Source organism: Triticum aestivum, chromosome 2D (genome assembly GCF_018294505.1).
Source record: "Triticum aestivum cultivar Chinese Spring chromosome 2D, IWGSC CS RefSeq v2.1, whole genome shotgun sequence".
In the NCBI taxonomy this organism is placed as follows: domain Eukaryota; kingdom Viridiplantae; phylum Streptophyta; class Magnoliopsida; order Poales; family Poaceae; genus Triticum; species Triticum aestivum.
In genome coordinates this window covers 359,759,370-359,775,757 of record NC_057799.1, presented here as the reverse complement: position 1 = coordinate 359,775,757, position 16,388 = coordinate 359,759,370, and the positions used below count along the sequence as shown (strand labels likewise).

General features: G+C 45.6%; 1 protein-coding gene across 3 annotated transcripts; it reads left to right on the top strand.

The window, feature by feature from the left end:
• Positions 1–4,175: 4,175 nt before the first annotated feature.
• Positions 4,176–15,775, top strand: LOC123053150 (uncharacterized). 3 transcript variants are annotated; one of them, XM_044476561.1, is made up of 3 exons: positions 4,176–4,476; positions 5,722–5,795; positions 15,196–15,432. In XM_044476561.1, exons 1-3 carry the CDS (start codon positions 4,256–4,258, stop codon positions 15,294–15,296), a joined length of 396 nt encoding a protein of 131 aa, XP_044332496.1. In that variant the 5' UTR covers positions 4,176–4,255; the 3' UTR covers positions 15,297–15,432. The 3 variants fall into 3 exon arrangements, 1 of the variants encoding a protein (XP_044332496.1); XR_006425429.1 differs by lacking the exon at positions 5,722–5,795 and having other exon boundaries at positions 15,196–15,775; XR_006425430.1 differs by lacking the exons at positions 5,722–5,795; positions 15,196–15,432 and adding an exon at positions 7,102–7,161.
• Positions 15,776–16,388: the final 613 nt, after the last annotated feature.

Sequence of the window (16,388 nt, the reverse complement as noted above, 5' to 3'; positions counted from 1 at the left end):
TAGCTTGTGGTTTTGTGGTGGGAGATCATATTGAGCTTGTGTTCCCTCAAAGAAGTGAGATCATACTTCTCTTGTTGAGGAACAAACTTCGTCTTGGGGTATTGATCTTCTTCCCACTCAACTCCATTAGCATTGAACTTTCGTTCGAAACGAATACATTGGCTCTTCCGGTGCCTTCCTTGCTTGTGTGAAATTTCCTCAAATTGCTTACTTCCGGCAAGGCTCTTATATATAGACACCCTTTTATATGATTCCTTTCAATAAATTGTTTTCTTGCTCAAGTGTAACTTGCCTAAGAGAATCATTAGTGAAATCAATAGAACTACTGGAAGTAACAACATTGGATTTAGTATTGTTATTGTTACTACTAGAGTTAGAACCTTTCTTACTCTTGTTAGTAGTTTGAGTATATTTAACTTGTGGCATAAAGGTAGACAAGAGAAGATGTTTGGCAATGTAAGAATAACTCTTCTTTCGAAGATCATCATTGATTGCTTTCAGAACTCATGCTCTTGCTCTAAATTTAGCTTCTCGAAGCGCAACTTCTCATGAGTTCTTAGGAGCTCTCTATGATCTTCTTGAGTTGTTTCATGAGCTAACTTAAGAGTGTTTAGTTCTTTAGTTAAATGCTCAATCTGCTTCTTAGCATTATCACCCGTTTCGTCTTGACTATGATGATACTAGCAAGTTCATTATAGCTGACATCAATAGTTTTATCAACAAGCAAATCATCCTCATCACTATTGAAATCAAGATATTCGGGGTGTGATACCTTGGAGTCTTTAGACATGAAGCATCTTCCAATTCCTTAATTTACTGAATCAAATAGGTCATAGGAGTTGGAGGATACGAGAGCAAGTCCAGCAACACCTTCATCTTGACTATGGTCGGAGTCGGAGTGATAACTTCTCTTGAAGTTCTTGGTAGAGTTGGAGCCGGAAACCCATTCACCAACATGAGCTTGATGTCTTCTTCTAGAGTAGCTCTTGGTTGACTTGTCTCTCCTTTACAAATCCTTGTTTCTTCGAGAAGGTCTTCGTTCATAATGGTCATCTCTACTCCTCTCTCTATGAGGTGATTCATCTCTTTTTCTCTTCCTTCTAGGTGAGTCATCTCTTTTCTTGTGAGGTGTCGTACACTCATTTGAGTAGTGTCCGGGTCTTCCACAATTGTAGCAATTAGGGTCACGACTTGATGATCTTTGCTCATAGTGTCCTTTGTTTGCTTCTATTCTTGCAGAACTTGTTGAAGTTCTTCGCCATTAGGCGTATCTCCTCATTGGATACTAGCTTGTCACTTTATATTGTGGGAGCATCACTTGTAGCCTTGTATGCACCTCTTGACTTGTTGTGGAGCTCCTCCTTGTCCTTAAGGGAAATCCCATGAGAAACAATCCTTCCAGTGACTTCTGTGGGCTTGAGATCTTTATAATTGGGCATCATTTGGATCAATGTGCACATTTTGCATCCAAGGCTCTAAGGATCTTCTTAATGATGAACTTGTCGGTCATCTCTTCACTTCCTAAGCCGGCAAACTCATTTTTGACGAGCGCAAGCCTAGAGTACATTTCAGTGACTCCTTCGCCATCCTTCATCTTGAACTTGTCAAGTTGACTTTGAAACACATCCAACTTGGATTCCTTGACAGAATCGGCACCTTCGTGCATATCAACCATAGTATCCCAAAATTACTTTGCATTCTCGAGGAGGCTAATCTTGTTAAACTCCTCGGGGACAAACAATTGAAAAGAATGTCACATGCTTGATTGTTGTATTGCAACATCTTCAATTCTTATGCGGTTTATTAACGACCCAGTTCTTTACCATCCTCAAAGAATTCGCCTTGCAAGCCAACACGAATAATAACCCAAACGGCGAGGCTATCACCAAGAATATGCATTTTCATCTTATGTTTCCAACTAGCAAAGTTTGTACCATTGAAATACGGACCTCTATGGCGATAGTTACCCTCACTAGATACCATACTCTCCTAGGTTGTGAAACAAATGCAATGGAGACCAAAACTTTGATACCACTTGTAGGGTCAAAAGTATGTCTAGGGGGGTGATTACTTGACAAAATAAAAACGTATCCTTTTCCCAATTTTAGTTGTGGGCAAGTTTTAGCAATTCTACCAAGTCAAGCACACCCTACACATGCAAGTCTAAGAGTTGAGGAGCGGAAAGTAGAGACTTTGCATATGAATGTAAAGGGAGGGATCAGAGAAATCAAACGCAATGAAGACACGATGATTTTGGTCGTGGTTCCGATAGGTGGTGCTATCGTACATCCATGTTGATGGAGACTTCAACCCACAGAGGGTAACGGTTGCGCGAGTCCACGAAGGGCTCCACCCACGAAGGGTCCACGAAGAAGCAATCTTGTCTATTCTATCATGGCTTACGCCCACGAAGGAATAGCCTCACTCGAGTAGATCCTCATGAAGTAGGCGATCTCCTTGCCCTTACAAACTCCTTGGTTCAACTCTACATTCTCTTGGAGCCTCCCAAGTGACACCTAACCAATCTAGGAGACACCACTCTCCAAAAGGTAAAAGATGGTGTTGTTGATGACAAACTCCTTGATCTTGTGCTTCAAATGATAGTCTCCCTAACACTCAATCACTCTCTCACAGATTTGCTTTGGTAGGAGAGGGGATTGAATGCAAAGCAACTTGGGAAAGGCTAGAAATCAAGGTCCAAATGGTTGGATCGGAATATCTTGATCTGAACACATGAGTAGGTGGTTCTCTCTCAGCAAATGAGTAATGAAGGTAATTGTTCATTCCGATGGCTCTGTTAGAGAGTAAGTAGGGTGGAGGGTATATATAGGCAGCACCAAAAATCCAACCATTACAAGTCTTTGACCCAACTCGGTCACACCGATTCAGAAATCTCGGTGAGATCAACTAGTGCAAAAGACTTGACCGTCAGGCTTTTCGGTGAGACCAAATGGAACAACCCCTCATTTCGGTAGTACCTATCGTTTAATCTCGGTAATTCCGAAATGAAACAACTTCATTATAGGAACTTGGTCAGGCCATCTCGGTGATACCGAGATCCATATCAGCTATACCGAAACATCAGGGTTTGGTATATGGCAATGTATGGGGTCATCTCAGTGGGTCCGGATGGGAAGGTTTCGGTGGGGCCGAGATGAACATTAGGGTTTTGGATGGAAGTGATGTGGAGAAGTGGTTGAGAAGTTTTGGAGCAATATCATTAAGCATTTGAGCAATTGAGTCATGATCAAAACCTCACCCCCTTTTAATAGTATTGGCTTTCCTATGGACTCAATGTCATCTTGGTTCACTTAAACAAAAGTGTAGAGTCTCGGAGCTTTGCCAATTCTTGTCCTTAGCATTTTGAGGAGTCCACAATCACTAGACCTTGCCATGACAATGGGATATCTTCTCTGAAGTCTATTATCAATGAGCATTAGATCAGTGACTTGTATGTGGTATTAACTACCAAAATCACATGGGGATTAGTTGCACTTTCAATGGGCCTTTCGTACAAGTCTATCCCTATTGAGAAGTGTTGGCCTCACTCACAATTCTTGTTCACCTGGACCATTTGGAACGTAAGGAGTGCACGTGCCTTCCGCCAGAAGAGTACTGTAACGCCCCGATAATTAAGCAACAGAACTTTCTACTAATGATGCCACGTCACCACGATCACTGTTGTTAATCTCCCGATGAATCAATCCCGTTCGAATTCAAAATTCAAAATCAAGGCAAACAATAAAAGTTTTCAAACATTAAAACTAAAATGTTCGAAATGGAACAAATAAATCCTAAGTAATAATGGTGAAGAACCACACCTTTATAAAATGTGTAAATGCTCTAAAATGAGCAGAACAACAGCTAAAACCAATAATTAAATGCTTTTTAATAATATATAAAATATTAAACTAATTTACTTGGGAGCCCAAGTTATTGTGGCATTTGAATAAGTAGTAAAACTATTTTAGGAACTAATTTTATATTTTATAAAACTATAGTAAATAGAAAATAAGATAAAACAGTAAAAAGAAAATAGATAAAAGAAAAACAAACCAAAAAATAAATAAAAAGAAGACAAAGCCTGCCCCCTTCCCCTGGGCCGTTTGGCCCACCAGGTCAGCCCCCTCCCCTGCTATAACCCTAGGCCTCACCCGAATCCCTCGCTCGATCCCACCCCATTCCCTCGTCCTCCCACACCGCCGCCACCACACAACGCACACACAGGGTAAAGGAGCTCCTCGTCCCGATCCCCATGGCCACCAGCGACCGCCTCGGGCCTCCTCGCGCGCGCCCCTTCGACCGCCGGCGGGCCAAGCTGACTCAGCGGATACCGATGCCCTGTTTCTCCGTGCCACGCCCGATGCCCGCGCCGGCAACCTCGACCTCCAGCCATGGCGCCCGCGCCTCCTCTTGCCGACCTACTTTGCGCCGCCGTCTCCCTCCGGCTGCCCCGAGCCGCTCCTCATCATCGATGTGAGCGCCGCCCTATTTCCCCTCTCTTCCCTGCCTCGCACGCGTCGCCTAGCTAGCCGTAACCGAAGCAGAGAGCCGGTCGTGGCCATGCCGCTGCGGCCAAGCTCGTTGTCGCCGCTGTCGTTGACCGCTAGTCGAAACGTTGCTACCGTCGTGTTCGTGGAGGCCCCAGGATGTAGCCTGGCCGCTTTACTCGCACAATCTCCTATTGTTTCACCGGATCCGTCGAGCTCTTGTTTCGGCTGCCGCTAGCCCTCGTCGCCCGCGTGCATCCCGGCACCTCCAGCACCAACCACTAGCCCAACTCGATGCGAGCCAACGCGCTCGTCCTACTGATGCTCGTGGGTGACAACATGGTCGCCTGAACACAACTCCGGCGAGCCTCCGCCGTGTACTGTGGCTGACGGCGACTAAACACCAATGCGCTGACGTGGCACCATTAACCCAGCTACTAATGACGCCATGTGCCCCTGAAAAAAGGGACCCACACCTAATTAATCATGGGCTTAATTAACAGACTAAATAAACTAATCTTGTTAGCCACTGTCGATGGTCCATGCAACTGTAGCGATTAAGTTTAACTATAATAAAATCTGTTAGCAATTTGACCCACTGACCACTAGGCCCCACCTTGACCAATTAAGTTAATTAGTTTAAATAAACTCTGTTAATATTGCCACTGTCTATGACATGTGGCCCCACCTTGACCAGTCAAAGTGTTGATTGTGTATCACCTAGCCAATGACAGGTGGCCCCCACCTGCACTGTTCACTGTTGACCTGGTCCACTTTGACTGCTGAGTCAGCAGCTTACTGGACCCACCAGTCAGTCTCTGATTGGGTGTGATACTGGGTGCACTTAACGAAATAGCCATTTAATAATTCGAATTTAATTAAATACACTAATGTCAGAATTTGATTAAAACTTTAAAAATTAATATGAAATAATCCGTAGCTTGGATGAAAATACTTTGTACATGGAAGTTGCTCAGAACGACGAGACGAATCCGGATACGCAGCCCGTTCGTCCGCCACACCTTCCTAGCATAGCAAACACGCAACTTTCCCCCTTCAGTTCATCTGTCCGAAAACGCGAAACACCGGGGATACTTTCCCGGATGTTTCCCCCCTTCGCCAGTATTACCTAGTACTGCGTTAGGTCACCCCTAGCACCGCGTATTGCCATGTTATGCTTTGATTGCTCTGTTATTTATTGTGTTCCCCCTCCGTTACTTCTTTCCGGTAGACCCCGAGACCGCTGTCGGTACCCCTGTGATCGGCTACATCGACGACGAACCCTTCTCTTACTAGAGCAACCAGGCAAGCCCCCCCTTGATCACCAGATATCGCCTATTCCTTCTCTCTACTGCTTGAATTAGAGTAGTGTAGCATGTTACTCTTTTCGGTTAATCCTATTCTGCTGCATAGCTTGTCATTGTTGCTACAATTGTTACCTTTATGTGCTATCCTAATGCTTAGTATAGGATGCTAATGTTCCATCAGTGGCCCTACACTCTTGTCCGTCTACCATGCTATACTACTGGGCCGTGATCACTTCGGGAGGTGATCACGGGCATATGCTATATACTTTATACTGTTACATTACTTATGATACTGTTCGGAGATGGGGGCTGAAGGGGCAGGTGGCTCCATCCCGGTAGAGGTGGGCCTGGGTTCCCGACGGCCCCCGACTGTTACTTTGTGGCGGAGCGACAGGGCAGGTTGAGACCACCTAGGAGAGAGGTGGGCCTGGCCCTGGTCGGCATCCGCGGTTATTTCATAATAACACGCTTATCGAGATCTTGGTATTTGATCTAAATTGGGTCGTTGACCTGATACGCACTAACCGCCACGTGGGACAAGATATGGGCAACCGGCGTCGTGGTATTAGCCGAAGCTCTTTTTGACGTCAGCGACTGAGCGGCGCGCGCCACATTGGACCGTAAGCTCGCGCTTGTATTAAGGGAGCTAGGTCTGCTTCCGGCCGCGTACGCAACGTGCAGGTGTGCAATCGGCGATGGGCCCAGACCCCTGCGCGCATAGGATTTAGACCGGCGTGCTGACCTCTCTGTTGAGCCTAGGTGGGGCTGCGACGTGTTGATCTCCCGAGGCCGGACATGACCTAGGAAAGTGTGCCTGGCCAGAGGGATCGAGCGTGTCGGGTAATGTGGTGCACCCCTGCAGGGAAGTTGATCTATTCGAATAGCCGTGTCCACGGTAACAGGCGACCGGGAGTTGTACCTTGACCTTATGACAACTAGAACCGGATACTTAATAAAACACACCCTGCCAAGTGCCAGATATAACCCGATGATCGCTCTCACACAGGGTGACGAGGGGAGGATTGCCGGGTAGGATTATGCTATGTGATGCTATTTGGTGAACTTACCATCCATTCTCTTCTACATGCTGCAAGATGGAGGCTGTCAGAAGCGTAGTCTTCGACAGGACTAGCTATCCCCCTCTTATTCTGGCATTCTGCAGTTCAGTCCACAGATACTATCCATTTCATTGATACCCATGCATATGTAGTGTAGATCCTTCCTTGCGAGTACTTTGTATGAGTACTCACGGTTGCTTTTCTCCCCCTTTCCCCCCTTCCTTTCTTCCTGGTTGTCGCAACCAGATATTGGAGCCCAGGAGCCAGACGCCACCGTCGACGATGACCCCTACTACGCAGAGGGTGCGTCCTACTACGTGCAGGCCGCCGACGATGATCGGGAGTAGTTTAGGAGGATCCCAGGCAGGAGGCCTGCGCCTCTTTCAATCTGTATCCCAGTTTGTGCTAGCCTTCTTAAGGCAAACTTGTTTAACTTATGTCTGTACTCAGATATTGTTGTTTTCGCTGACTCGTCATTGATCGAGCACTTGTATTCGAGCCCTCGAGGCCCCTGGCTTGTATTATGATGCTTGTATGACTTATTTTATTTTTAGAGTTGTGTTGTGATATCTTCCCGTGAGTCTCTGATCTTGATCGTACACGTTTGTGTGTATGGTTAGTGTACGATTGAATCGGGGGCGTCACAAGTTGGTATCAGAGCCGACTGCCTGTAGGAATCCCCTTCCACACTCCTTGGCCGAAGTCGAGTCTAGTCATTGCAAAACTTTTACTAACATGGCTGTGTGGCTTACGGGCCCACGTCGCCATTGGGTGGTATTAGGATCTTTTATTCCTTGTATATACTCTGGTACTCTGATCTCTCTTCTATTCGGGTTTAATGAATTTTACTAAATCTAACATTAGGATCTCGTGATCACTTTCACCCGGAGAGCACCTTATTACCGATGATCGTCTGCTACACCAGAAGATTTCGAAGATACTCTCTGATGTTCTCTCGAGACTCTGTGTCCGTCGCTTTTGCAATCCCCTACCACCGATACATCCCTATGGATAAATACTTACACATGTCCTTCTTACTTTCAGTCCCAGCTGCTCTTGTTATTCCAAGATGCATCGAATTATTCTTCGACTTTTAAGAATCTCTTGAGCCTTATGCCTTACAGATCTTTGCCGCATGAATACCCCTATGGATAATTCCTCGCACTTATCGAGTATCCGCTCATTCCCAGTTGTTCATGTGTTTCGCAAAAGACTTCGAAATACCATTCGATCTTCCCAAAATCCTGAGAAGCCTATTGCTCTTGAAATTCTTGCTTGCTTGCATTATGGTTAATCCCATAAGTCTCGTAATCTTATAGGCATCCCTTGTCTTTATCATTTTAAGTCCGTTGATCCAATAGGTTGAGGATGCTCGCATTCCTCAGTCGAATCCTAGAATTCATCTTTCCATCTCAGATGTCATTTGAACAGGAGTTGGTTCTCGACCAATCAAATTGCCATCGATTGTACCCCTAAGCCTACTCAATTTATCCATCCTTGATCAGAGCGTTTGCTTATGATCCTTTGATTTGGAAATCATATTTCCTTTCCATTTGAGCTTGGAATTAGTCAGTAGTTTCTATAATCCGATGCCTTTGCATTCCTTCTTCCTCTGAATGAGTACCGATACTCACATCAACCCTGTTGTGGACCGCCAGACCCATTGCCGGGTTATTATCAGACAGTGTCCTTCACATCCAAAATTCTTGTGAGTTCTTTCCCTGATACATAATGCCTTTGGTAAATTGTATCCTCTACTTGTGTCAACCATGCTCAGCTTTTGAGCTTCTGTTAGTTACTCCTGAAGTTCGTGGTATATGTTCCTAAGATGCCCTTATGGGTTGAACCTATGCCTTCTTTAGTCTATGTGAACCCGAAGTTTATGCGGGTTATATCTATTGGTGTTTTGTCGAAAAAATTTCAACTCTATAAATTCTTCGAAGACGGGAAGTGAATGAAAGGTTATGCATTAAAGAAGTGGGAGTCGACCTTGAACGTTGTGTTCATGCCCATGGACATGATGTAGATCCTATCATGGAACCTTCTTGTAATAATAAATATTTCCTTGATAAATATCATCTGGTATCTGTGAATTGATCCTTTGCAACCGTGGTTCCGACCATGATTGTTCTCCTTTGATTCTATTTCTCGGACAAGTTAAAGTACTTGCCTTCTGCAGATCAGTACGCCTTCCCAACCTCTATTTTGTTCTACCTTCGAGTATTACCCCCTGGTATCTCGAGGATATCCACCCATTGCACTTCATCTTATGAAATTCTGATGAAGTAGTACCTTTTCCCATCATAGTCACTCCACAGGTTCTGGGTTGTCGTCAACCGAGAACACCGATTTGTGAATCGAATCAATACTGAGATTCAGTACTCTCAGTGCTTTGTTGTTGAGAAGTTTAATACTCCATCACGTCACTCCTAGCCTGATCGGCTATATCATTATCATGCTAAACCTTAACTGTGCTACCTGGTCCTTAATCCCGGAGCGCAACTTTCGATGATGAGCTAAGCTTACGTCGATCTTCCTCGTCATATCAATTCTCCATGAACATCAAGCTTGATTCCGAGTTTGTGTCGTATCCGTGGTTCCAATAACCCTTCGCTTCACCATTGCTTTTGCTTGATGTCGTTGCCGATTGATTACATCTTCATGAAATCTCTCGACAAATGTGTCGTGATCATCATCAACATCTGAGCTCTTCCAGGATATCAATTGAGTTCATGATGAGAAATACCATCCTTGCCCCCGATGATTTGTGTTAGCTTTGACCACTTTATTGCCTTCCGTTCAACACAAACTTGTTCGTGTTTTGTGTTATACCTTGAGATCCTTGCTATCCAACATTTGTTCTTCTTTACCGTGGAGTATTACCATCTTTTATCTCAAGAATGTTGAGGTAATTGCCCCCAACTATTAATTCTTGGTATAGTAATACTTCTCACCATCACCATTCTTTCTTGGTCCCCGTGTTGTTTCAAACCGGAATACCGACAATTAAACTATGATGTGTGAATTCAAAACTTCTAGCGACCCTATTGCTTTCAAGTTAATGGTCAACCGTTCGTTCTTAGACTATTGGTTATTGGATCACCATTCTAACTTGATCATGCTCCCTACGCCCATATTTCGGGTGCAACTTTCAACCAATGTTTAAGTGTGTATGTTTTTCCTCGAGCTTACATCATTATATCATTTGATATGACAAATCTTATCTCCTTGTTCACATAATTGTGGAAATCCATCTTTTGGAAATCTCGATGCTATGTCGTTGAGTCCATTAGCCACCTCCTCATCCTCTCCTTGGTTTATTGATGAACACATGATTCAGAACTTGCTTCCATCGTTCATTTCCTGAGAATCTTACAATGTCATCTCGTCAATTGGTGTTGCACCTTTTTCTTCTTAGGCATCCTGAGTATGAGATAACACCAATCAGATATGAATCGCGGTCAGATATGATGGTTGGGATGCATTTTCCAAGAGTTATAATGTTGGTCTTTATATGACCCGGTAAGGTGATGTCATGCCTAGCACACCTGGCTGGAGAGCCTATTTTTATAGTTCTTCCTTTTAGCAATGTTAACCATTCTTCCATGAGGAAACTGAAAGACTTATTCTATAAGTTGTTCCTGATGAGTCCATTGAGTATCCAAGGTCCGACCTTTGCTTGAAGACCATGTCAATGCTATCTCGAAGCATGTCTGTGGTACTCCGATTTTCAACAAGAACATTTGAAGCCCAATGCTAAATGTTTCTTGCTCAATTATCCAAACACCGTTGTATGGGTAATGTCATGAAATTTCTCTCCCCTTACCTAAAGGGTTTTCTACATTATGTCTTGTCACTGATATCATGCTCTGCTTGTCCTTGGGAAGGATATACCCTTGAAATATGTGTTTAAACACATTTTTCCTTTCCATTGTTTGGTTTAATCTGATAATCACATTTTCCTTTCCATTGTTTGGTTTACCCTTTCTTGTGATCTATATGATCCAAGTAGAAATATTCTCCTGCTTATGTAACACCTCGGTGTACATTTCTGTCAGCAAGACCCTGTTACTATTGTTGATGACATTCTGGTAACCACCGATGGACGAGAACTTTGCCTATTGGTCTGCCTCGTTCAACGAGCAGGAAAATGGTTCTCTTCGTCCCTCGCCCTTGGTACCGATATTGTTGCCGACATAACTGATAGGCTATCCTCTGACATGCCTTGCTTACATGATCGTGCAAGACGTCATCGCCATTCCTACTTTTAACCCACATGGTGGGCCCATAACCCACAGTTCCAGGATCGAAACCTGACTCTCCTGTACACCCTGTTGTCAAAGTTATTCCTCATGCTTGACTTTGTATGTAATTCACGAGCCACCTTTTGAGAGATCACCAATTCTGGTATCCGAAACAATACTTATGCCCATTGCTCTGAAACCCTTTCACACTCTGTTTCAGGCAACAAATGATTGCCTATCCGCTTGAAACTTCTTATTGCACCTTCTTACCTTGCTCTCGATATCTTCTTACGTTTCAATTCGAGAGATACATATGCTTCTTCCCTTGAGTTAACCGTCTGATGCTCAATTTTGTTAGAATTCGTCCTTATAGAGTTTTCCCCTATTATCCTTTCGTAAGTACGGTGAAAATCCTGAAGGAAGGACGACAACTTCATTGTGATGCATTGATGCATAGGAATGAAGGCATCAACGTATTGGATCGAACTCTTCGAGAAGAGCACCCAAGACCGAGAAGAATCGTTAGAATTTCGTAACCAATTCCTTCCCCTTAACTCTACCTCTTAAATCTCGGGACGAGATTTCTTGTAGTGGAGCAGAAGTGTAACGCCCCGATAATTAAGCAACAGAACTTTCTACTAATGATGCCACGTCACCACGATCACTGTTGTTAATCTCCCGATGAATCAATCCCGTTCGAATTCAAAATTCAAAATCAAGGCAAACAATAAAAGTTTTCAAACATTAAAACTAAAATGTTCGAAGTGGAACAAATAAATCCTAAGTAATAATGGTGGAGAAACCACACCTTTATAAAATGTTTAAATGCTCTAAAATGAGCAGAACAACAGCTAAAACCAATAATTAAATGCTTTTTAATAATATATAAAATATTAAACTAATTTACTTGGGAGCCCAAGTTATTGTGGCATTTGAATAAGTAGTAACACTATTTAAGGAACTAATTTTATATTTTATAAAACTATAGTAAATAGAAAATAAGATAAAACAGTAAAAAGAAAATAGATAAGAGAAAAAGAGAAAAAGAAACCAAAAAAATAAATAAAAAGAAGACAAAGCCTGCCCCCTTCCCCTGGGCCGTTTGGCCCACCAGGTCGGCTCCCTCCCCTGCTATAACCCTAGGCCTCACCCGAATCCCTCGCTCGATCCCACCCCATTCCCTCGTCCTCCCACACCGCCGCCACCACACAACGCACACACAGGGGAGAGGAGCTCCTCGTCCCGATCCCCATGGCCGCCAGCGACCGCCTCGGGCCTCCTCACGCGCGCCCCTTCGACCGCCGACGGGCCAAGCTGACCCAGCGGATCCCGACGCCCTGTTTCTCCATGCCACGCCTGATGCCCGCGCCGGCAACCTCGACCTCCAGCCATGGCGCCCGCGCCTCCTCTTGCCGACCTACTTCGCGTCGCCGTCTCCCTCCGGCTACCCCGAGCCGCTCCTCATCATCGATGTGAGCGCCGCCCTATTTCCCCTCTCTTCCCCGCCTCGCACGCGTCGCCTAGCTAGCCGTAACCGAAGCAGAGAGCCGGTCGTGGCCATGCCACTGCGGCCAATCTCGTTGTCGCCGCTGTCGTTGACCGCTGGTCGAAACGTTGCTACCGTCGTGTTTGTGGAGGCCCCAGGATGTAGCCTGGCCGCTTTACTCGCACAATCTCCTACTGTTTCACCGGATCCGTCGAGCTCTTGTTTTGGCTGCCGCTAGCCCTCGTCGCCCGCGTCCATCCCGGCACCTCCAGAACCAACCACTAGCCCAACTCGATGCGCGCCAACGCACTCGTCCTACTGATGCTCGTGGGTGACAACATGGTCGCCGGAACACAACTCCGGCGAGCCTCCGCCGTGTACTGTGGCTGACGGCGACTAAACACCAATGCGCTGACGTGGCACCATTAACCCAGCTACTAATGACGCCATGTGCCCCTGACAAACAGGACCCACACCTAATTAATCATGGGCTTAATTAACAAACTAAATAAACTAATCCTGTTAGCCATTGTCGATGGTCCATGCAACTGTAGCGATTAAGTTTAACTATAATAAAATCTGTTAGCAATTTGACCCACTGACCACTAGGCCCCACCTTGACCAATTAAGTTAATTAGTTTAAATAAACTCTGTTAATATTGCCACTGTCTATGACATGTGGCCCCACCTTGACCAGTCAAAGTGTTGACTGTGTATCACCTAGCCAATGACAGGTGGCCCCCACCTGCACTGTTCACTGTTGACCTGGTCCACTTTGACTGCTGAGTCAGCAGCTTATTGGACCCACCAGTCAGTCTCTGATTGGGTGTGATACTGGGTGCACTTAATGAAATAGCTATTTAATAATTCAAATTTAATTAAATACACTAATGTTAGAATTTGATTAAAACTTTAAAAATTAATATAAAATAATCCGTAGCTCGGATGAAAATACTTTGGACATGGAAGTTGCTCAGAACGACGAGACGAATCCGGATACGCAGCCCGTTCGTCCGCCACACCTTCCTAGCATAGCAAACACGCAACTTTCCCCCTTCAGTTCATCTGTCCGAAAACGCGAAACACCGGGGATACTTTCCCGGATGTTTCCCCCCTTCGCCAGTATTGCCTAGTACTGCGTTAGGTCACCCCTAGCACCGCGTATTGCCATGTTATGCTTTGATTGCTCTGTTATTTATTGTGTTCCCCCTCCGTTACTTCTTTCCGGTAGACCCCGAGACCGCTGCCGGTACCCCTGTGATCGGCTACATCGACGACGAACCCTTCTCTTGCCAGAGCAACCAGGCAAGCCCCCCCTTGATCACCAGATATCGCCTATTCCTTCTCTCTACTGCTTGCATTAGAGTAGTGTAGCATGTTACTATTTTCGGTTAATCCTATTCTGCTGCATAGCTTGTCATTGTTGCTACAATTGTTACCTTTACCTGCTATCCTAATGCTTAGTATAGGATGCTAATGTTCCATCAGTGGCCCTACACTCTTGTCCGTCTTCCATGCTATACTACTGGGCCGTGATCACTTTGGGAGGTGATCACGGGCATATGCTATATACTTTATACTGTTACATTACTTATGATACTGTTCGGAGATGGGGGCTGAAGGGGCAGATGGCTCCATCCCGGTAGAGGTGGGCCTAGGTTCCCGACGGCCCCCGACTGTTACTTTGTGGCTGAGCGACAGGGTAGGTTGAGACCACCTAGGAGAGAGGTGGGCCTAGCCCTGGTCGGCGTCCGTGGTTATTTCATAATAACACGCTTATCGAGATCTTGGTATTTGATCTGAGTTGGGTCGTTGACCTTATACGCACTAACCGCCACGTGGGACAAGATATGGGCAACCGGCGTCGTGGTATTAGCCGAAGCTCTTTTTGACGTCAGCGACTGAGCGGCGCGCGCCACATTGGACCGTAAGCTCGCGCTTGTATTAAGGGAGCTAGGTCTGCTTCCGGCCGCGTACGCAACGTGCAGGTGTGCAATCGGCGATGGGCCCAGACCCCTGCGCGCATAGGATTTAGACCGGCGTGCTGACCTCTCTGTTGAGCCTAGGTGGGGCTGCGACGTGTTGATCTCCCGAGGCCGGACATGACCTAGGAAAGTGTGCCTGGCCAGAGGGATCGAGCGTGTCGGGTAATGTGGTGCACCCCTGCAGGGAAGTTGATATATTCGAATAGCCGTGTCCGCGGTAACAGGCGACCGGGAGTTGTACCTTGACCTTATGACAACTAGAACCGGATACTTAATAAAACACACCCTGCCAAGTGCCAGATATAACCCGATGATCGCTCTCACACAGGGTGATGAGGGGAGGATCGCCGGGTAGGATTATGCTATGTGATGCTACTTGGTGAACTTACCATCCATTCTCTTCTACATGCTGCAAGATGGAGGCTGTCAGAAGCGTAGTCTTCGACAGGACTAGCTACCCCCTTCTTATTCTGGCATTCTGCAGTTCAGTCCACAGATACTATCCATTTCATTGATACCCATGCATATGTAGTGTAGATCCTTCCTTGCGAGTACTTTGGATGAGTACTCACGGTTGCTTTTCTCCCCCTTTCCCCCTTCCTTTCTTCCTAGTTGTCGCAACCAGATATTGGAGCCCAGGAGCCAGACGCCACCGTCGATGATGACCCCTACTACGCAGAGGGTGTGTCCTACTACGTGCAGGCCGCCAACGATGACCGGGAGTAGTTTAGGAGGATCCCAGGCAGGAGGCATGCGCCTCTTTCGATCTGTATCCCAGTTTGTGCTAGCCTTCTTAAGGCAAACTTGTTTAATTTATGTCTGTAATCAGATATTGTTGCTTTCGCTGACTCGTCATTGATCGAGCACTTGTATTCGAGCCCTCGAGGCCCCTGGCTTGTATTATGATGCTTGTATGACTTATTTTATTTTTAGAGTTGTGTTGTGATATCTTCCCGTGAGTCCCTGATCTTGATCGTACACGTTTGCGTGTATGGTTAGTGTATGATTGAATCGGGGGCGTCACAAGTACTCCGCCGACGACTCTCCTTGCCAATGTCAAGGAGGCCAAACTATGGGTCACTACGGGTGCTGGAAAACTAGGGCAAATTTTGCCGCGAGAGTAATGACCCAATGTTGTTTCGGGTTATTGTAGCACTATCCATATTGTAACACAAACTAAACTCTACTACTCTCCTTAATCAATAAGCGAGGCAAATATTTTGCCTCTTGTTCAATTTTTTTCTCAATGCAAAGAAACTTTACGAAGTTTGACTTTAGTCAAATTTTATATGTGAAGTGAAAAGAAATAGAGGAAGTATGATAGCTTGTTGGTTGATGACATGGACAAGTTCATTCTTTTCTTTTGCGGGAAAATTTCCAATCTATTCATCATCATCAATCATGGTAGTACAACGAATACCAGAAATAATAAAAATTACATCCAGATCCGTAGACCATCTAGCGATGACTACAAGCATTGAAGCGAGCCGAAGACGCGTCGCTGTCGTCACCACTCCCTCGCTGGAGCCGGGCGAAACTTGTTGTAGTAGACAGTCGGAGAGTCGTCGTGCTAAGGCCCCATAGGACCAGCGCACCAGAACAACAACCGCCGCCGATGAAGATAAGCGTAGATCCGAAGAATCCAACCTGAAGACACAGGAATATACACGAACGAAGATCTAATCTGAGCGGATCAACCAAAGACAACCACTGACTGGACCCCGTGTGATTCATCGGAAACACACGTCCACATGCCCTCCGATGACGCTAGTCGCACCGCCTAGACGGCGGCTAGGCGGGGAGAACTTTATTCCATCT